Source organism: Balaenoptera physalus (genome assembly GCF_965194825.1).
Source record: "Balaenoptera physalus genome assembly, chromosome: 9".
Lineage (NCBI taxonomy): Eukaryota > Metazoa > Chordata > Mammalia > Artiodactyla > Balaenopteridae > Balaenoptera > Balaenoptera physalus.
In genome coordinates this window covers 98,106,164-98,129,070 of record NC_138888.1, presented here as the reverse complement: position 1 = coordinate 98,129,070, position 22,907 = coordinate 98,106,164, and the positions used below count along the sequence as shown (strand labels likewise).

Sequence of the window (22,907 nt, the reverse complement as noted above, 5' to 3'; positions counted from 1 at the left end):
TAAATAGATAACTAATAAGAACCTGATGTATAGCCAGGGAACTCTACTCAATACTCAGTAATGGCCTATATGGGAAAAGAATCTAAAAAAGAGTGGATAGGGACTTCCCTGGGGGCGCAGTGGATAAGACTCCACGCTCCCAATGCAGGGGGGCCCGGGTTCGATCCCTGGTCAGGGAACTAGAGCCCACATGCATGCCACAACTAAGAGTTGACATGCCACAACTAAGGAGCCCACCTGCCGCAACTAAGGAGCCTGCCTGCTGCAACTAAGACCCGGTGCAACCAAATAAATAAATAAATATTAAAAAAAATAAAAAAGAGTGGATATATGTATATGTATAACCAATTCACATGAAACTAACACAACATTGTAAGTCAACTATATTCCAATTAAAAAAAAAACAAAAAAAACTATAGTCTCCTTGAGGATAGAATCTGGGTCTGCCTAGGGCACATACCACTTTGGACAGCTGACGCTCAGTAAATATCTGTTGAATAGATTTTTAAAAATGATGTTTTATTTTCCCACAATTTATCTACTATTCTCAGAGTAAGGGAGGAAAAGGATGAACCAAACCAAATTGTTGATTATGAAGATACTCCTCAAATGTGCGAGAAATACATCCCTCACCCCACTGCCTCGCTTGGATGCAGCCAATTCTCATCACAGTTTCCAACCAATTATAATTATAATGCACGAAGGAGAGCCAATGGTTCAAACCATTTTAAAAGTAAATACCAGTTACTGTTGCCATCCACCCATCCATTCATTCATTTAACAAACAATTCTTAGGTATGTCATTTGTGTCAACCACTATGGAAGACTCTGGTGTCCAACAATGAATTAAACACAGTTCTTGTTCTCAAGGAGCTCAGTTTACTTAATGAGAAAGACTATGGGCCAGTAATGTAATTAAACGTAATAGCCTGAATAATCAAACTATGTTAGAGATTCGTACCAGGTTTTATAGAAGCATAGAGGTGGGGCCTTAATCAGCCCTCTGTGTGGGCGGGGGACATTTGAGGGGACCAGGGAGGGGACACCTCAGGAAAAGCTTCTTAGAGGAAGTAGTGCCCGAGTTTGGCTGTAAGAGATGCGTGGGGGCAGAGGAAGTACAGGAAGGGGATGAAAACGTGTGAAGTCTCGGCAGTTGTCGAAGTAATAGGACAAGGGCCCACGCGGCATGTCCAGACATGGAAACTGCTGGGCTTGCCAAATTTCCACTCATTTTCAGCCATTTAGCTTGAGATTTGAACTCTAATGAGGCCTAGGAACTGTAGCCTGTTAGTATCTTCCCAAACTTTCTTTCACCGTATTACTTTCTGTTCTAAGCTTAAAGGCAACCACGTGCCCACTGCATTCCTGAAATATGCCTTTGATGTTGAGAAGCTCTACTGTTTTCTGTGATCGCTCATTGGTTTTTGGCTTATTTTTCTAAAACAAAGTGTGCGCTTGAAACATTTATAATGAATACTATATTAAGATGTGATATTGGTAGAATGTCTTTGTTTCATAAAGGTTTTCTTCTATATGATTTAATATGTGTGAGAAAATTCGAGGTTATAAAAGCCAGATGATTTGCAGTGAGACTGATGTGAAGTCATGTATCACAGCTAGTGTAACCTCTTAAGTCAAATAAAAATTAGATCCTTTATTTCAGCCATACAAGGTTTATTTTGTGGTTTAAATGGAATAACTATGTTATTCTTATATTATTTTGAATTCCAAGTATTATTTTATTTCTAGTCTGTTTTACTGATTTGTACTGTATGGAACTTTAATAAAATTACTGTCATTTTAACAGCAAAATAAACAAACAAATAAATAAACAAACAAATAAACTGTTTAGCTTCATACCATATCTAGATAAATTTTTTTTTTTTTTTTTTTGACTTACAGGATTCATAAAATGTCAGGGCTGAACCAGGGCCTTTAAGACCGAGAGTTCAACCACCCAGCTGATGCTTGAAGCCCAGTTCCAGGATACTGCCTGCAGGTTGTCCAGTAAATGCTTCAGGACAACACCATATCACCCTCCAAGCCAGCAGAAGCTTACCCAGGTGCAAGCAGGGTTTCACGTTTATGTCTTCAACATCTGCTACGGTGTTTGGCACAGTGCTTGCTTAATGACTAGGTCCATTAATCAGCATGCTATGACACTGAAGTTTAGTGATTACAAATCCACCTAATTGTACATCCAGTTCATGTCTCTCCATCCTGTCTAAAAGGACATCATGGGAGACCTTGTTGAAATCCTGATATACCAAATATATTGTGTAGACATGGTCGAAAATGATGCTGAGAAATTTGCTATTTTGGGGCTTAGTGACCCAATGGTGTGGCTCCTTAGTGATCAGTATTTTCTTTTCCAAGAGCTCACCAATCATCCCTTTAGTATTTTGCTTGGATTGATTTGTGACCCTGATCATGGTACCTGACTCAGAGTTTGCCAGAAAATAATAATGAAGTTTATCGCATTATGTGCAAATGCATTTATTACATTATAAGCTAAGTGTTCTCTCTCTCTCTCTCTCTGTGCTCGATTTAATCCTCAAAACAATTTTATAAGGTAGGTACCATGGATATTTGTCTTTTTCCTTCTCTAGCATGCACTTTCATCTTCTTTTGACAATAGCTCCAATTTCTATTTAATGATCCAGTTTTCCTTCACTACCAGTTTAAGAGAGCATAGTGGGGCCCTTGCCAGATTCCAGAGCTCTGACAGACTTCAGGCACCTGATCAGACCCAGACTACATTGCAGCTTCAAGAAATGGAGTGGGTAGCTTACCACCCTCCTCCTGGCTGGGTGGCTGCTCGGCCACTTTTACGTTCCTTATCGTTTCTATTTCCCGTATTTATTTACTTAGTTTTATAATAAAATCACATTAACTGAGGCAACCAAAGTACGTATCTGTTCTCGGCAATGAGTTCTTTTTCCTGAGTTTTCAAAGTAACTGCTAGTGCCTCTTCAATGACCAATTCTTAAGATCTTTTAAATAAGTCATTGAGAGGCACCTTGATGTAGCAGAAAGATCCCTGGACCACAGAGCTGGGAGACCTGGATGCAAGCCTTCGGTCTGCCATTTGCTAACTGTGACTTTGCAAGTCACACAGCTCCTCTGTGCCTGAGTTTCTTCATCTTCCAAATGAGTTCTTTTCTTTGTGTTCATATCTTCACGTGTTGTGTGGACGTCACCAATGGCTCCCTCAGCATCCATTCCCATGAGGCTTAGGGGCACTGACTCCTTCACCTCTAACTTTAGGGGCAGGTGTGCTGATTGTGCGGAAGTCTAATGGCATTCCCTTGGCCATGGGGGTTGGTTCAGGGGGTGGATATGTGACTCAGTCTGGTTCCAAATGAAGCCTGTATTTCCATGATGGAAAGAGGAAAAGATTATTTTCTTTCTTGCTTGATGTGAATGAAGAAGCATGCAATCCTCGTTGTTAACCGGCAATCATTTCACTGTATGATTTTATAAGCAGATCCAGCCTTAGGATAAAACTGGTATGCAAGGCAGAGTAGAGAGTGGAAAAGAAACGAGTCTTGGGTAAGATCAGTGGACAGCTGGATATCAACTCCTGCTTGAAGCCTACCGTCTCTGGACTTTACACTAATAGATTATGATGGTTAGCCAGCTTGAATTAGGATTTCCATTCCTTCAACTAAAAGTGTCTGAGAGATAACACAGCCTGGGCCTCTTCTGTGCCCAAACTCCCAATTCCCAGATCCCTTTGACTCAGCTTGTTAAAATCTCAAGCCTAGATCAATTCAACAGCACATTTTCAGTCCTACGCTTGGGCTGCTGAACAGCGCTTAAAGAAAAAAGCACCTTGTAAACTAGTGAGAGTACACGATTCCTCCCCAACTTCAGCTGAACCTCATCAATGCCCCAAATCCCTTCTAGGAGTTCTTAGTGACTATTTTTCTCAGGAGCCATTTTGAACTTTTATCATTCTCAAGTCTTTGGTTTTTTTTTTTTTAAACGTATTTTTTAAAAAAATTTAATTAGTTAATTAATTTATTTATGGCTGTGTTGGGTCTTCGTTTCTGTGCGAGGGCTTTCTCTAGTTGCGGCAAGCGGGGGCCACTCTTCATCACGGTGCGTGGGCCTCTCACTATCGCGGCTTCTCTTGTTGTGGAGCACAGGCTCCAGACGCGCAGGCTCAGTAGTTGTGGCTCACGGGCCTAGTTGCTCCGCGGCATGTGGGATCTTCCCAGACCAGGGCTCGAACCCGTGTCCCCTGTATTGGCAGGCAGATTCTCAACCACTGCGCCACCAGGGAAGCCCCATTCTCAAGTCTTTTACTCTATTTTTTTCTTAGTCTCAGCAATGAACCTGACTCCCATGTCACAGAGAAAATCAAAAACTAACAGTGAAGATTTTTTAATCAGTTATTTACTGCCACATAATAAATTACCTCAAAAGGCAGCAGCTTCAGATAACAAATATCTGTCATCTCACAGTTTCTGCGGGTCAGGAATGTAGGAGGGGCTTAGCTGGGTGATTCTGGCTCCGAATCTCTCAGGAGGTTTCAGAGACGCTGTTGGCCGGGGCCGCGCTCATCTGAAGGTTTGCCTGGGGCTGGGGGACCAGCTTCTCATCCCACTCATGTGGCTGCGGGCTGGAGGCCTCGTGCCTCCCCTCTGGGCCTTGTACTGGGTGCTGCGTGTCCTTACCATGCGGCAGTTGGCGCCCCCAGTGTGAGTCATCTGAGAGAGAAAGAGCAAGCAGGGTGCTACGCTGCCTTCTAGGACCCACTCAGACACCATCCCTTCCGCCGGATTCTACTCCTTAGAAACAGGTCACTAAACCCAGCCCACGCGCAAAGGGAGGGGACATAGGCTCCACCTTTTGAAGGGAGGAGCGTTGAAGAACTTGTGGAGTTATTTTATTTTATTTATTTTTAAAGCTTTGTATATGCATTTTATCTTTTGAACCAGAATCTTTTAAAAAAAAAATTAATTAATTTTTAAATTTTTGGCTGCATTGGGTCTTCGTTGCTGCACGCGGGCTTCCTCTAGTTGCGGCGCGCGGGCTTCTCATTGCGGTGGCTTCTCTTGTTGCGGAGCACAGGCTGTAGGTACACGGGCTTCAGTAGTTGAGGCACGCGGCTCAGTAGTTGTGGCTCACGGGCTCTAGAGCGCAGGCTCAGTAGTTGTGGCGCGAGGGCTTAGTTGCTCCGCGGCATGTGGGATCTTCCCGGACCAGGGCTCGAACCTGTGTCCCCTGCATTGGCAGGCGGATTCTTAACCACTGTGCCACCAGGGAAGCCCTCTTCTCAGTTATCTTTGCATCAGGCTCTTCTTTCTCTTAATGGATTCCCAAGGTTCTCGTCACAGTTTACTGAGTAATTTTATCCAATCCCACGGTTTCATCTACTACTCATATGTTGACCACTCCTACATCTTTATCTCTTGTTCAGCTCTCATTCTTGAATTGAAGACTGGATAGTCTTGGCTTCCTTGACACCACATTCTTGATTTTCCTTCTATCTCCCTGGTTGCTCCTTTTTGGTCTCCTTTTCTGGTTATTTCCCCTCTTTCTGGTCTCTACATGTTTGTCAAGATCCAGTCCTGGGGGTCACTTATCTTGTCATTCTACTCTCTCTCACCCGGCAATCCTTGTCTTTAAAAACTCTGAAAAAGTGGACTACTATTCCCTAATTTTCATTTCTGGTCAGACTTGATTTTCTGAGTTCCAGATCCAAATGTCAAACTGCCTACAACTACTATTTTCTAAACGTTTTTCACAAATATCTAAAATTGAAGGGACTTCCCTGGTGGTCCAGTGGTTAAGACTCTGCGCTTGCAATGCAGGGGGCCCGGGTTCGATCCCCGGTCGGGGAACTAGATCCCGCATGCCTCAACTAAAGATCCCGCACGCTGCAGCGAAGATCCCACGTGCTGCAACTAAGACCCAGCGCAGCTAAATAAATAAATATTAAAAAAAAAAAATTTAACATGTGAAATTTTTATCTTGCTCCAAGACTCTTCTTCCTCCAGACATCCCAGTTTCGGTAAGTGGCACAACTATCTGCCCATGCGAGATACATGGAAATCATCAACCTTGGTATCTTCCTCACTCTTCAGGTCTAATCTACTGTCCAGTCCCATCTATTGTGATCACAAAGATCTCAAGGCTACCTACTTCTTTACACCTCCGATCCCCATTCCAGGCCGTCATCACCTCCTGTATGGATTACTGCAATAGCCTCCCAACTGGCTTCCTCTACTTGTATTCATCCTCACAGAGTGACCTTAAAATACACAGAATGCCACTTCTTACTTGCTTTGGATACAATATAAAACGCTTACTATAGGCTCCTGCTTACTCCCCAGTGGCTTTCTTCCCTGCATCTCAGCCACAAATGACCTTCTCTCAGTTAAGTGAAATACACTGTTATGGACTGAATGTTTGTGTGCTTCCAAAATTCGTATGTTGAAGCCCTAACCCTCAGTGTGATTGCATTTGGAGACAGGGTCTTTAGGAGGTGAAAAAGGTGAAATGAGATCATAAGGGTGGGACCCTAATCTGACAGGGCTGGTGCCCTTATAAGAAGAGTAAGAGACACCAGAGCTCTGTCCCTCTCTGCACACACCCGTGCACGCATACCTGAAGAAAGGCCGTGTGAGCACACAGCAAGGGGTCAGCTCTTCTGCAAACCAGGAAGACTCCTCACCAGAAACCAATTGTGTTGGCACCTTGATCTTGGAATTCTAGCCTCTAGAACTGTGAGAAAATTTCTGTTGATTAAGGTACCCAGTCTACGGTATTTTGTTCTGGCAGTCCAAGCAGACTAAGACACACACCAATTTCTTCTTCCTGTCATGTAAATTCCTCTGTCAGGAATACTACTTCCTTTTTGCCTTAACTTCTTACTCATTCTTCAGGCTTTAGCTTAAATACCACTTCCTCAGAGAGACCTTCCCTTGTTCCCTGATCTGCATTGTATCTCCCTACTATATGCTCTCAACTTTCTCTTCAAAAGGTTGGTTTTTATTTCTTTCATGTCCACCACCCTAGACTAAGAGCTCCACAGGCCACAGTTGTGCTGTTGTGGCTGGTACCTGGTAGGCATTTGATAATTACTTTTTGAAAGAATTAATTATCATCACAATATATTACAATTGTTTATTTTTTATTGTTTCTTTCCTGAACTAGACTAATCTCCTTGTGAGCAGGAGCTGGGTTTTATTTCCTGTAGCACCAAGTGGAGGACTGAAGGTATAGCAGGTACTCTATAAATGTCTGTTGTATGCATGAGAGGACTGGACCAGACCAGGGTCTCACGCTCAAAGGTACAAGGGATCTAAAGGATCCCTTAGATCCCTGAGGATCTAAAGATGCAGATTCTAGTTCAGTTAGTCTGGGGAGATGCCTGAGAATCTGCATTTTGCACATGGACCACATGTGCATAGTAAGAGACAAGAATACTCTAAATCCTTCCTAGTTCTAACTTTCTATGATTCTATAAACCACGCACTTATAGTTTATAAAAACAATGTCATTTGTTTAACTTATTTCAAGGGAAATCCTTTCCAGATTCCTTTTCTAATCAGTAGCATAAAGGAACAGTCCTTTAATTACTTCCTATTCCTTGAATCCTTTTCTCTACTTTGTAAATCTCAAGTCCAAGTCTCAAGCCCAAGCAGAGATTTGTTTAGGGCAGTGGGCTCCTCCTAGTCTCCACTGAAATGGCATCTTATGCCTTTACTCCTTCCACTTCAATGGGCTCTTTATTATTTCAGTTATGTTTGTATCCAATCTTTCAAACTTTCACTATGTTTTTTGTTTTTTTTTAAAGGGAATGCTATTTATTTATATATTTATTTAATTAATTATTTACGGCTGTGTTGGGTCTTCCTTTCTGTGAGAGGGCTTTCTCCAGTTGCGGCAAGCGGGGGCCACTCTTCATCGCGGTGCGCGGGCCTCTCACTATCGCGGCCTCTCTTGTTGTGGACCACAGGCTGCAGACGCGCAGGCTCAGTAATTGTGGCTCACGGGCCCAGTTGCTCTGTGGCATGTGGGATCTTCCCAGACCAGGGCTCGAACCTGTGTCCCCTGCATTGGCAGGCAGACTCTCAACCACTGCGCCACCAGGGAAGCCCTGAACTTTCACTATGTTTAAAAAAGTTTTCTTGAGATTAATTTACTTTCCAAGTAAATTAAATTAATTTACTTTTTATTTTAAATTAGTTATTATTTTTAACTTAATTAATTTACTTTTCAAGTTAATTTACTATTCTTCTTCTCTTTCCTTATGTTAAACTCCTTTAGTTCTTCTTTTTTTTTTTTTGGCTGAGCTGCACGGCATATGGGATCTTAGTTCCTTGACCAGGGATTGAACCCATGCCCCCTGCATTGCAAGCGCAGAGTCTTAACCACTGGACCGCTGGGGAAGTCCAAAACTCCTTCAGTTCTTAACTCACCAATATGTATACTTAACAAACATTTTCTAGCTTGTAAAGTTCACAAAATTCTTCCCTTATTTCTTATTTCTCATAAGAAACAGCTTTAAAGAAAAGTGTTGACTGACACACAGTAAGGTCAACACACAAATAGCTTTTTAGAAAGAATTTTGACATGGTACTGAATATGAAAGTCTATTTTCATTCTTCCATTCATGTAATTGATTGAGCACTGACCATGGCCCAGCACAGGGCCAGGTGCTGGTACTGCTGGGGTTAATAAGACAGACTTGGGCCCTGAACTCTCAGAGATGATAGCCCTAGAGCTTTTGCTTAGGCTACCTTTTGTTTCAAATGGTTTCTTGGCCCAATACACAAGTGTTGCTGGTTTTCTTTCTTTGGTTCCCCACTGTTAAGGGTATGTAGCACTGAAGCTCCTATTTGCTTAGTATGATCAGATAAATCAACCACTCAGCAAGTATGGACTGGGGGTGCCTCTCCTTCTGCAGAAGCTGTGATATGGATATATAGGATGCCTCAGTCTGAGGAAGCTTACATGCAAATTGGGGAGGTAAGAAAGAGAAGAGTTAACATTTAGAAATAATTACAAATTAAGGTATGGTATCCAGCATAAAATTATAAATTGAGAAAAGGAAGAGAAAAAAGCACAATGGCCTGGAAAGGCTTAATGAAGAACTGGGATGTGAACTGGAAAGGGTTCAGACGGATGGAGAGGAAAAGGCAATGGACCACGGGCTGAGAACGAGCCCCCGTAGGAGGCATTATGCAGCAGCAGACAGGACTCCGCCCAGAGTTAAGCACACGAAGACTCCGATGCTATATGGAGCCGTCCTGGACTTCTTACATGAAACGAGAGACTGGATTAGAATGATTTCAAAGGTCCACTCAAGTTCCGTGAGCGTCAGTTTGTTGGAGCTAATTTAGAAGTGTTTATTGAAGGGATGGGAGACAAGGATTAACAGGAATCAGAAGATTCTGTGGTAGTCTAGGTGGGAGGAACTGGGGGTAGGGGAAAGGTGGCAGGAGACCACTGGTCTTTTCTCCAAAAATAAATTCATATTCATTATTTAAAAAAAAAAAATTAAGTGCATCAAATCCCCTGGGTTAAAATAGTTACATAGTCCCCTCCTCTACCTCGTCAACTGGCACAGGCCCAAAAAGAATATTTCCAGAGAAATAGCTGTAGATGGAATTCTGGGATTAAAAGTAAGATCTTAGGGGGAAGTTTTGGCTCTATCATTTATGAGCTGTGTGGTGTCATTCCTAGAGCAGTCAAATGCATGGAGACAGAAGGTGGTAGAATGGCAGTTGCCAGGGGCTGGGGCGTGAGGGAGGGGGAATGGGAGTTAGTGTTTAATGGGTCCAGGGTTTCAGCGTGGGAAGATAAAGAAGTTCTGGAATGGATCATGGTGATGGTTGCATAATAGTGTGAATGGATGTATTTAATGCCACAGAACTAGACACTTGGTTAAAATGGCACATTTTATGTTATATATATTTTACCACACTTAAAGAAAATAAAGTCAGTCAGAACGAATCTTTATATCAGTACTCACGAAGGAGCAATGTCCAGATGGTTGATGCTGAATCCAGAAGAGCAGAAGCCCCCCAGTGTTGTTGATATGGTTAGGAACGCAACAGCCAAAGAATAATCGCAACCTATAAATCCGGCGGCTACCAGGAATACTGCAGGTCCAATCATTCCTGGAGTTAAAAAATCATAAAAAGAAAAAAAGGGAGCCCCAGCATTAATATTTGCTTGCCCTTTAATAGAGTATAAATCTGAGATTTGATATTACTGCCATCTACTGTAGAAACAGTATACTGCCTAGAAGACTCAGTTTAAATTACAGTTTCATGAAAAAAAAATTTGCTGGAAAACATATAGGATTAATGCAACTATCATAAAACGTAAAAAAAAAAAAAAATCTCACTATGCAATGTTATTAAATCTACGTGTGACCAGGACTCGGTTAAAAGTTCTACAATACTTAAGGAAAGAACAAGAGAATGACTGAAAAATATAGTTCTAGAGAGAAGCAATAGTTGATACAGAATGGGATTCAAAGTTCACATAACCAAAGAAGATAAACTCAATAAGAAACTTTGCTGGATAAAGTTAGAAAAACAGTCCATCTAGGTTTTGACAACTGAAAACAATACGTGGAGTTTATTACAGGCAGTTAAGCATAAAATACAAGTAATATAGGAAGGGGCCTAACGGGTGGGCTATTGTTTTCTCTCTGTGTCAGTAGCAGTGCCATCCAACAACTCTCTGTGATGATGGAAATGTTGTATTTGTATATACTGTAATAACCGAGGAACTTATTTTTAAATTTCAATTACATTTAAACAGCCACATATGGCTAGTGGCTACTGTACTAGATAGAGCAGGTCCACAGAAAGTCAAAAAAGAAAAAATCGAATTAAATCTAAAGGGATTTATTTCACTTGTAGATGTGGAAAAATTTCTCGAGCCGAGGTCAGTAAGCAGTGGGATTGGACAGCACATTCTAGCTGTAGGTGCTCAGAAGGTGTTTTCAGAATTACATTGAATAGGGTCCCTTTACAATGTAATTATTGAAGTACAGTCATCACTGACTTTGAGGGTCTCTACTTACTCGAATAATTGTCCTACATGGGTTTTTGTTTTTTTAAAAATTTATTTCCTGGCCACGCCACATGGCATGTGGGATCTTAGTTCCCAGACCAGGGATCAAACCCGTGCCTCCTGCAGTGGAAGCCACTGGACTGCCAGGGAAGTCCCTGTCCTACATAGTTTTAAAATTCACTTTTCTGAAATCAGACTCTGAAACACATGATTATTTAAGGTTCCTTTGACTTACAGCTTTGATTTATAGCTCCTCATTTGATATAATGATGTTAGTATACATTTTTGATTGAAATTTAAAATAGAAAAGGGATGGAGACATTTGATATAACGATGTTAGTATAATTTTTGATTGAAATTTAAAATAGAAAAGGGATGGAGACTTAAAAATCTTATTTTCATTGCAAACTTAGAGTTGAAAACAAACTGATTTTTAAAATCCTGGGGAAGACGGACTTCCCTGGTGGCGCAGTGGTTAAGAATCTGCCTGCCAATGCAGGGGATATGGGTTCGAGCCCTGGTCCGGGAAGATCCCACATGCCGCGGAGCAACTAAGCCCGCGCACCTAGAGCCCATGCTCCGCAAGAAGAGAAGCCACCGCAGTGAGAAGCCCGCGCACGGCAACAGAGTAGCCCCCCGCTTACTGCAACTAGAGAAAGCCCGCACGCAGCAACAAAGACCCAACACAGCCAAAAGTAAATAAATAAAATAAATAAATAAAAAAAAAAATTCTGGGGAAGATATTCAGCAAAGCATGCCATTTTTTATAGTTACAAGAGTATGGTAGAGATAATAGGATATTATAAATCTTAATCCTCAAAATGCATCATTCAAAAAGAACCATCTTGTATAGACATGCACTACATGCATTAAAATATATTGTTTTAATATGTGAACAAATGACTACTATTATCATTTTTATTTTGCCTTGCCTTGTAAACACAGTAAATAATTGTAAACCAAAACAAAACCTGATTCATTTTTACCTACCTATAAGGCTAAAAACTCTTCGAACACATAGAGTTGAAAAATTCCATTTTGCCCTTAAATTGTCGGCGGCCTGACCAGACAGGATCATACATAACCAACAGCCTAAATAAGGGACTGCAGATAAAAACCCGTTCTGGAAGGAATAAGAAGATCGGGAATTAATTATGGAGGGAGGAAGAACCAAAACAACATATACACATACACATCTGCTACCATATGAAAGCAAAGGAGATACACAGCAATCTTCTGTTAATTTTTATATAATACAGTAAATAAGTCTGATTTTTATAAGGATTATGGGATTCAGTTCAATGCAGTCCCAGAGAGCCTGTCTCAGAGGGAACCAGAGCTCCCCATAGTCTAGCATGCTCAGGGTAATCCTGAATGTTATTTTGGGACTTGGGCTGTAGCTTCAAGTGAGAGAAGACGTCTTCCTGTTAGCCTATGGATTTTCCCCACGGGACAGTTTTCATTTATTTCATTATTTATTTACTTTAAAAATATTTTTTATTATAAAATAAAATTCAGATAGAGAAAAAGCACGTAAGTCAAATGTATAGCTTAATGAATTATTCTAAAGTGAGCACCGTCTAGGTGCTGTTCGAAACTGTACTGCTCTCTTCCGGCTTCTCGCTGGAGGAACCCCAGACCCGCTCCAACCGCCTCTACTGCATGATCGAGCTGGGCATGGGCGCTGATGAGGATGAAGTGACAGCACGGGAGCCCAGGGCTGCTGTTCCTGATGAGATCCCCCACCTCGAGGGGGATGAGGCTGCCTTTCGCCTGGAAGAAGTAGATGAGGAGTTTCTACCTGCAGACTTTGTTCCCTCCGTACAGTGACCCCATGGCTCCCCCAGCGGCAGCCCCAGTGGCCCTGGCCCACCTGGCTCCCTCTGCTGACGTCTAGTGGTTTTATTTTTGTCCTTCTGTCTAAGGCAGGATACAAGGGCCTCAAGTCCTATCCCTTTCCACATTTGACATGGGGTTTGAATGTTGTGTATTGTGTTTTTTTGGTTTATTTTGTTCTGAAATTTAAGTATGCAAAATCAAGATGCAGTTAAAAAAAAAAAAAGTGCCTGGGGCACTCGCACATGCTTTGAGCAGAGCACAAAGGCGGTGAGGTGATAGAGAGAGCTCTATTTTTTCCTCTCTTCTTTCACTTTACATCACCACCTAAACAAAATGAAAACACCACGAGATGTGAAGCAGAATTTATCATGGAAATGTGTTATTTGCTTTGTAGGAAATGACTCGACAGTCAGCTTTTTAGGAAATCACAAATTCTGTAAAATGAAGAAAATATACTCAAAAAAAAAAAAAAGAAATTTCTTTCTTCTATTCATTTTTCCTTAAGCACAGACCTGAGGTGCTAAGCCTAAATGGCCCAATTCTGACAAAAACAAAAGTTTTTTACAGCCTGAGAGAGATGGGTACACCTGTTAGAGATTTACAAACACAAAAAAGGTAGAAAGATACTTTATCGTTGATATTTAAATCTGGTAATAATTCTATCTAAGCATCATTAATGGTACAGACCAGCAAAATTTGTTAATATTTTGAATTTAAGTGTGCTTAAGAAAAGATTTAATTTTTTTCATCATAGTCTGTGGTCTATTTTCAGATGTTGCATGCTTCCAGTTTTACTTCTGTGGCTGAAGAGTTTTGTTTCTTTCTGGTATTAAGCTGAGTAATTTCCTCTTTAAATTTTATTCCATTTAGAATTCTGCACAGTGGGATCACATCTATCATTATCTGTGGCAGAACCCTACACATGAACTGCAGCAAACAGAGAAGAGAATTTTCTGATCTTGGCTTTGTCCTCTGGTGGGATAAGACCGGTACTTCATCAGAGTTACTGAATTTTCCCACTTAAAATTCCAATGGTAAAAACTCCCCTGACAGAATCTTCAACATTTATACATCCATGGGTATCTCCCACAGTTGTTAAGCATTCTGTTCAAGGATATGGTTCCTTGTATTCATTTATTTAAAAAAAAACGGATTCCAAAATAGGGTAACAGATATTTCCCCAACTCTCACTGAGCTGTAAGAAATAGGGACACTAGGAAAAAGGGAGGAAAAAAGAAAAGTGGTGATAACTAATGAAAATAAACTTATGTAACAAAGCAAGCTTAAAACAAAGGATAAAGAGCTTTAAAAATTTTAATTAACTTGATTATAATTTTAAATACAATGCTTCTCAAAGCAAGCTTTATTTTGAACAAAGGCCATTTCACGAATGTAATATGCTGATTTTTCAAGAAAAGAAATCCATTAAAAAAGAGGCTTCTATACAACAAGAGAATTATTTTCAAACTCTGTTCACATTTCTTTTAATTTTGATTCAGAAAGAAAATGCCTTTTTTGGTATGAAAATGCAAGAAAAAAATATTCTAGTTTTAAAGTTTCTCATTATAGAATTAAAAAAAAATTAATAAAAAATAAATGAAGGCAATTAAGTACCTATACTAATTACCAGTCAGCTATTGATATTTCATTCTTTCTATAGTTCTCCTGGGAAAATTTCAAATAGAACCATCAGTGGAATGATCTTTAAATTTGCATGCAATTTGTCACTACAGTAGGAGACTACAGTCGGGCTCTGTTAACAGAGAGCTTAGGAAAAGCAAGGTTGCTTGCAACAAATCCATCCCACGCTATTGGTGAAGCCTCATTTCTGTTTAACTTCTGTCAGTACAATTGGTGGCTATATTTCAGTATAATGGATCTCTTTTTTCAAAAGTAACCAGAGGAGTTCTTCACAGCTTAGCTGTTCGGGTGAAGTTTAAGGTTCGGTCCATGTGGCCAGTGTTTTCGGTATGCCTTGGAAGTGAGGTGACGGACCGGTTCACTTCAATGCTGTTGACAGCTCTAAGTCCTTGTAACCAATGCAGTTGTGCAGTCAGCCTTGCTACCGTCACATTCACCACCCAGGCTGCTGCTTTACTTCCAGGGCTTCCGCTCCGTGGCTGAGTAACAACCCACTGTGGAATACACCATACTTTGTTTATCTATTCGTCAGCTGATACATATTTGGGTTGTTTCCACTTTTTCATGATTATGAATAATGCTATGAAATTCTGTGTACATGTACATGCACATGTTTTTGTGTGCACGTATGTTTTCAGTTCTCTTGGGTATAGACCCAGGAATGGAATTTCTGGGTCATAATAATGACTTTATGTTTAACTCTTTGAGGAATTGCCAAACTGTTTTCCATAACGGCTACACCACTTCACATCCCCACCAGCAACGTATGAGGGTTCTGTTTCCTCTACATCCTCACCAACACTTGTTATTTTCTGGTTTTCTGATTCTAATAGGTGTGAAGTGGTATCTCATTATGGTTTTGTGTTCCATTTCCGTATTTTTTTTTGGCAAGTCAATTTTATTTTATTTTATTTATTTATTTTTTAACATCTTTATTGGAGTATAATCTCTTTACAATGTTGTGTTAGTTTCTGCTGTATAACAAAGTGGATCAGCTATAAATATACAGATATCCCCATATCCCCTCCCTCTTGCGTCTCCCTCCCTCCCTCCCTATCCCACCCCTCTAGGTGGTCACAAAGCACGGAGCTGATCTCCTCGTGCAATGCAGCTGCTTCCCACTAGCTATCTATTTTACATTTGGTAGTGTATATATGTCAATGTTACTCTCTCACTTCGTCGTCCCAGCTTTCCCCCTCCCCGTGTCCTCAAGACCATTCTCTACATCTGCATCTTTATTCCTGTCCTTCCCCTAGGTTCATCAGAACTTTTTTTTTTTTAGATTCCGTATATATGTGTTAGCACATGGTATTTGTTTCTCTCTTTCTGACTTACTTCACTCTGAATGACAGACACAGGTCCATCCACCTCACTACAAATAACTCAGTTTTGTTTCTTTTTATGGCTGAGTAATATTCCATTGTATATATGTGCCACAACTTCTTTATCCATGCATCTGTTGATGGACACTTAGGTTGCTTCCATGTCCTGGCTATTGTAAATAGTGCTGCAATGAACACTGTGGTACATGTCTCTTTTTGAATTACGGTTTTCTCAGGGTATATGTCCATTAGTGGGATTGTTGGGTCGTATGGTAGTTCCATTTTTAGTTTTGTAAGGAACCTCCATACTGTCCTCCATAGTGGCTGTATCAATTTACATTCCCACCAACAGTGCAAGAGGGTTCCCTTTTCTCCACACCCTCTCCAGCATTTATTGTGTGTAGATTTTTTGACGATGGCCATTCTGACCGGTGTGAGGTGATACCTCATTGTAGTTTTAATTTGCATTTCTCTAATTATTAGTGATATTGAGCATCCTTTCATGTGTTTGTTGGCAATCTGTATATTTTCTTTGGAGAAATGTCTATTTAGGTCTTCTGCCCATTTTTGGATTGGGTTGCTTTTTTTTTTTTTTAATTAATTAATTATTTATTTATTTTTGGCTGTGTTGGGTCTTCATTGCTGCGCACGGGCTTTCTCTAGTTGTGGCACGCGGTCTCAGTAGTTTTGGCTCGCGGGCTCTAGAGCGCAGGCTCAGTAGTTGTGGCGCACGGGCTTAGTTGTTCCGTGGCATGTGGGATCTTCCCGGACCAGGGCTCAAACCCGTGTCCCCTGCATTACAGGCAGATTCTTAACCACTATGCCACCAGGGAAGACCCTTGCTTGTTTTTTTGATATTGAGCTGCATGAGCTGCTTGTATATTTTGGAGATTAATCCTTTGTCAGTTGCTTCGTTCGCAAATATTTTCTCCCATTCTGAGGGTTGTCTTTTCATCTTGTTTATGGTTTCCTTTGCTGTGCAAACCACTGAGTAATGATGTTGAGCATCATTACATGGGCTTATTGGTCATTTGCATATCTTTGGAGAAATGTCTATTCAAATCCTTTGCCCATTTAAAAACTTGGGTTAGTTATCTTTCTATTATTGAGTTGTATAAATTCTTTATATATTTATCAAATATATGATTTGTGAATAGTTTCTCCCATTCAGTGGGTATTTATTCTTGATAGTGTCCTTTGAGGAAGAAAAGTTTTCAATTTTGATGAAGCCCAATTTATCTATATTTTCCTTTGGTCATGTGTGCTTTTGGTATCATATGTAAGAAACTGTTGCCCAGCCCAAAGTCACAAAGATGTACACTTCTAAGAGTTTTATCATTTTAGCTCCTAACATTTACATCTTTGATTTATCCTTCATTTTGAAGGCAAAAACACTACCAAACTTCCTTACGAACTGTGCCTCTTTCTCTTTAGGTTTTTCTTCCATCTCTTTAAAGACAAAATCCGTCAACATAGAGATAATAGGAATTGCCTCAGTTTGATGAGTTCAGAAGGAACTGGCAGTTTAGTGGGGGGTCTGTCTTACACAGCTTTGCAACTATAGCTCTGCCAACACCTGGATAACACTGCAGAGTGATTTCTGAACAAGAACCTTGTGTCTCCCAACACCCCTCTCAGCTCCCAGCAGAGTCGGGCTACCATCCCAAGGGAATATGGTACCACCTGCACTTATCATCTGAGATCCTGGCATGTTACTGGGGACTAGTAAGACCTTCACAGTTAAAGGGGATAACAGCCAAGATACTCTGAATCAAGAGTTAACACACACAGAGGAAAGGAACAAGCAAGGCTAAAAACAGCAGGCTCTAGAATTTAGTATATCAGAGTAAAATGGAAGATGCAAAATAACTGAGTCTCACATAGATAAAAACAAATTCTGTATACTCTCTATAAGAAGCGGATACTTATTTTTTCTTACCTCTTGAATATTGAACCTTAGGACCTCCTTCATATAAGTAGGCAATAAGGTCAATAAAGTATAAAAAGTCCAGTTGTAAGAAAAATGTGCAACTACAATAGCCCAAAGTGCTAGTGATTTCAGCATAGGTGTCCATGGCACTGACTTCTGTGAAGAGAGCTGAAAAAGAAAAAAAAAAAAACAAACAGGCATAATTAGGATAAGCTACAGCTATGTTCATGCTATGTTTAGATCTGTATCTGATCAGCTAAAATTCCATCTAGAATACGTTATCAACCTTGATTACTAAATCCCAGATTTTTAAACAACTCTTTTAAAATATTAAACAGCAATAGAAACTCCATGATTCAGATTTGAAGAAAAAACAGAAATGTAATCTTAGAGCTAAAATGTCAAACTAAGTACTCCTTATGAATGTCAGAAGTCACCTGCAATATTAATTTCTCCACCTAAAAAACAGAGGACAGTTCAATAATCAAATTCAGAGGCTGACGTAAGGGCAAGGGAAAGAGATTGGAAGTCCTATTAGAATTCATATTTCATTCTCCAATCTTTATTCAATTACAATGATCTATAAGAACTGTGCAATAGAAGGTTTTTTATGTAGCCATCAGGAGTAACGGTCTTCAAAGCAGGATGTAAGCATCCCAGCAGTAGCAAGATAATCCACCATGGTGTGGAAAGACATAACAGATCGTCTATCTATAATCACTTTTATTGTAAAAAGAGAAATTAAGCTCTATTAATATTTAACAAATAGGTTGGCCCTGGAATATGTCAGACCATCACATGTTGTATGATCTCTCCAATTAAAAGGGGTTAATGGCATCCTTACTTGTTGGTCTGCCCTCGGTGTAATATTAAAGCATATTACAGTTTACACCTGCCTTTTAAAATGGATTTATGGATTTTATTAGCCAGTTTTAATTAAAACAAATCTACAAGATCAACAATGTCTTCAAAAGATTCTTAAAGAGAAAGTAAATAGAAGGTTTAAAATGACTTAGAAAAGTAATTTTTCATAGATTTAAACTAGATTTAAATAAATTTCTAGATTCTAAATTTCATAGATTTAAACTAGAAAGAATTGACATTTCTTGAACAAAACAGTACTTTGTACATTTATTTAATTTGCCTGCTCTACTTTGCCTAGAGTGTGCACAACAGAAATATCTATTAAAAAAAACTGGTATCTTAATTCTGAAGGAAAAAAAAGGTTCTGAAATTATTTCTAAAATGTGCCAAAGTCCTTACCTGATTTCTTAATGATGAAAGAATGTATTCCTTTTCATAGGGGGAGATTGTCTTGTGAGTTTCTGGTGTATCACTAACTAACCAGATCCATAAAATAAACCAAATGATTCCAACTATACCTGAAAATAGAAAAATAATAGGTAAATGAAATGAGAGTGCACCAACAGCAATTTTTCTGTCTTGAAAAAATTACGTAATCATAAACTTAATGAAAAATTGGTTTCAGCTTTGTTTTCAAGTTCTTCTCATAATTCTTTAATGGGATAACTGCAATCTGTATTATTTCCTATAAATTTTTAAGAGGAAAAACTTTTTAAAAAAATTGCAGTATAATTGACATATAACATTACATTAGTTTCAAGTGTACAACATAATGATTTGATATTTATATACACTGCGAAATAATCACCACAATATGTCTGGCTACCACCTATCACCATACAAAATTACAAACATTTTTTTTTCTTGTGATGAGAACTTTTAGGATTTATTCTCTTGGCAACTTTCAAGTATGTACCACAGGGACTTCCCTGGCGGTGCAATGATTAAGAATCCACCTGCCAATACAGGGGACATGGGTTTGATCCCTGGTCCGGGAAGATCCCACATGCTGTGGAGCAACTAAGCCCGTGTGCCACAACTACTGAGGCTGTGCTCTAGAGCCCACGAGCCACAACTACTGAGCCCGCATGCCACAACTACTGAAACCTGCGTGCCTAGAGCCCGTGCTCCGCAACAAGAGAAGCCACCGCAAGGAGAAGTCCGTGCACCGCAATGAAGAGCAGCCCTCATTCGCCACAACTAGAGAAAGCTTGCGCGCAACAACGAAGACCCAACACAGCCAAAAAAAAAAAAAAAAAAAGTATGTACTACAATATCACTGTGCTGTACATTACATCCCCATGACTTATTTATTTTATAATGGGAAGTTTGCACCTGAAGAGAACAACTTTTAACCACATGACTCTGCCTATCAGGGTCTACCAGACAAACCTTTTAAAAAATAAAAGTCTACAATCTATTATTTCCACAGGTATCTGCTTTTGTTTATTGATTTGTTTTTTTTTTATTTTTTTATTTTTAGAAATTTCATGTCATGTCTGAAACATTTATATTAACATATTTCCATACAAATAACCCAATGAAAGTTTAGTATTAGTTGTTTTGTTTGTTTGTTTGTTTATACTGCAGGTTCTTATTATTTGATTGCAGATATATTTCCTGCATAAATGTTTACATGGCAATCTAATTTATTAAATATGTGTATCATCCTGCTATTGAGATTGAGAAATGAAAGGCCCTGGGACTAAACAAAGAAACAAAAAAGATTAAAACTACCAAGTGAGAGCATCCTACTTTGTTTGAGAAGAAATATTTTCAAAATATACATTTTTTATAATAAACAACACAGCAATTTTTATAGTAAGTATAGCATTTAAGTCCTGGATCCAACAGCAGTTTCTATTGAACAAATATTCCAAAATTAACATCAGATCACAACTCAGCTAGATCATTTTAACCACATAAACTTGAAAAACAGGTTATCAGTAAGTGTTTCAGAGCTTTGTGGTTTAGGAGATGGTTACTTCAGTGAATTGGAATATACATATTTTAACCAATTATTAGACCGCTATTACATTTTGGATCTGTTACATTATAATTTAGGTTACATTTTTGAATAAACTTACCAAAGAGGTAGAAGACGTAAGTCCAATTCATATAGAAGCAAATTATTCCAGAAAGAGGAAGAGAAACTACTGTCCCAAGCTGTGCTCCTAGAATAACAACAAAGACTTTGTAAACTTTGGAGAAAAATGAACAAAGAGGGGACACAGGTCTACAGCCTAAAGAAGATGGGTAACAGACAATAGGGAAAAGAAAGAGTGATTCAAATCCTATAGGAGTTGAGTTAGTCACATGTAAATATAAACAACCCATTCTCTTAAGGGATCATTTACTAGAAAACCCACAATATGCAAAATGTATACATTAATATGTAGTTATATTAGTTACAATTATGTACTGATGAATTAGATGAATTCATCTACTGATGAATTAGAAGGCATCAATCGATAGAAGACCTATTATAATATGAGCTAGTGAATGCCACATTACTAGTAAATGTGTTAGAAAGCCAAGTGTTTGGGGAAAGGCTCAAAGATGGTCTCTAAACATAACCTACTGCAGCACAAATCTAATTTGCCCCAAATATATTACACACAATTGTTTCGGATAAATAAGTGATAAAATTCATTTTAACCACCAAACAGAAGACATCTTAGTAGGTACAGTGGGAGCTAAAATAATCAGACATTGTTTCTGGTCTCAAATTTTAGTCTTATATAGGAAGTAAATATAAACAAATAATTATTACATGTTAGAAAGTGTTGAGTGTCACAGAGCAATATGGAAGTTCAAATGTAGGACAGATTACCTCTGACCTCTAGAGATCAGGAAAAGATGTAAGAAGCAGCAGTGGGACTGTGAAAAGACGGGCAAGATCTGGTCCCATAAGAAAGAAGATATAGAGGCAGGTGTAACAGGGTGAGCAAATGAATGAAAGTAGGAAAGCAGAAAGTGGGTTTGGGAACTTCGATTGGGTAAAGTAAAGGAATAGAAGGCTAGAAAACCGGGTTGGATAGTTGCTGAATATCTGTTCCATGCCAGGCACTATGTGTCAAGGGCTAGGCTGGCTAAAATGAAGTGGTGAAGACCATGAAGAATCTTGACCCCTAGTTTGAGCTTAGACTATTCAACAGGCAAAGGGGAACCACTGATACTGCCTGTTCTTGAACTTCTCATCAGATTTCTTACATCGATCTCCACATAGCTGTAAGAATCTTCTTAAAATGTACATGGGATCATGTCTCTCTCTCGATTAAAAACTTCTGATGTCTCCCCATTGTATTTTGGAAAAAAAATTCTACATTCCGCCCTGTGGCCTGTAAGCCCTGATGTAATCTGGCTCTTGTCTATTTCTCTAACCCCATCTTATGCCATTAGCCCCTTTATTCAGTGTGTTCTAGACACCTACAGTGGTTTCTCATTGCTTTGAACCCTTATGTTACTTCCTGCCTGACAGCCCTTGTACGTGCTGTTCTGACTGGCTGGAATGTTTTCCTTTTTGCTCCTTGCATGACTGGTTCATTCCCATCCTTCAGATTTTAGCTTAAAAGCCACCGCAGAGAGGTCTCTCTCAATAACTGTATTTAAAAGCAGTCAGGTCAAAAAGTTTTCATTCAGTGTGTGAGCTGGAAAAATTATAATTCACATATAAAGCTCATGCTATCTTACCTATAGATCAAAATGATAGCAAATAAATGCATAGAAAACAAGGTGTCTGAAGGGAGGGGTTGAAAGTCATGACCAGCTTATCAGATGATCAAATCAAATCACAATTTAAGGACAAAAGTGTTCAATTTTCCAGCTTTTTTTTTTTTGGCTTTGTTTTGTTAAAGCATTCTCTATATCAACATCTGAAAAGGCAACATGTTTTGAAATAAATGATGGCAGAGGGAGAAAATGACAGTAGTCAGTGAAGCCACATTGTTATATGCTGGTGAGCCAAAGAAGAACATTAATAATAAATTTATACCCCTGCAACTTAAGTTTTCCCCGAAGAAAGCACCTGACATTGCCTGATTCTGCTGTGCGCCCTTCCCCCAAGGTTGATATACAGATAACAAATTGTAGCGAAAGCCTTCACGACAACAGCTATCTCACCTGCATATGAAATGCTGAGAAGCTTGCTTCTTTCAAGAGGAGGAGCCCAGGAAGACCACATGGCATGCATGGCTGGAAATGTGACACCCTGGGAAGGGAAAAAGATATTTCTGACGAAATACAAGGTAGTTCTGTTAATGTTT

The 22,907-nt window shown here is 39.4% G+C and overlaps 1 protein-coding gene across 2 annotated transcripts in view; it reads right to left on the bottom strand.

The window, feature by feature from the left end:
• Positions 1 to 22,907, bottom strand: part of SLC17A5 (solute carrier family 17 member 5) — a 49,200-nt gene that overhangs the window by 8,481 nt on the left and 17,812 nt on the right. For both annotated transcript variants that reach the window (XM_082474242.1, XM_082474241.1), the window contains exons 4-9: positions 22,765 to 22,852; positions 20,730 to 20,816; positions 19,042 to 19,160; positions 17,788 to 17,946; positions 12,037 to 12,169; positions 9,992 to 10,139 (exon numbers count right to left, since the gene is read on the bottom strand). In XM_082474242.1, the coding sequence (XP_082330368.1) occupies positions 9,992 to 10,139; positions 12,037 to 12,169; positions 17,788 to 17,946; positions 19,042 to 19,160; positions 20,730 to 20,816; positions 22,765 to 22,852 (734 nt within the window). The remainder of the gene's footprint in view (positions 1 to 9,991; positions 10,140 to 12,036; positions 12,170 to 17,787; positions 17,947 to 19,041; positions 19,161 to 20,729; positions 20,817 to 22,764; positions 22,853 to 22,907) is intronic.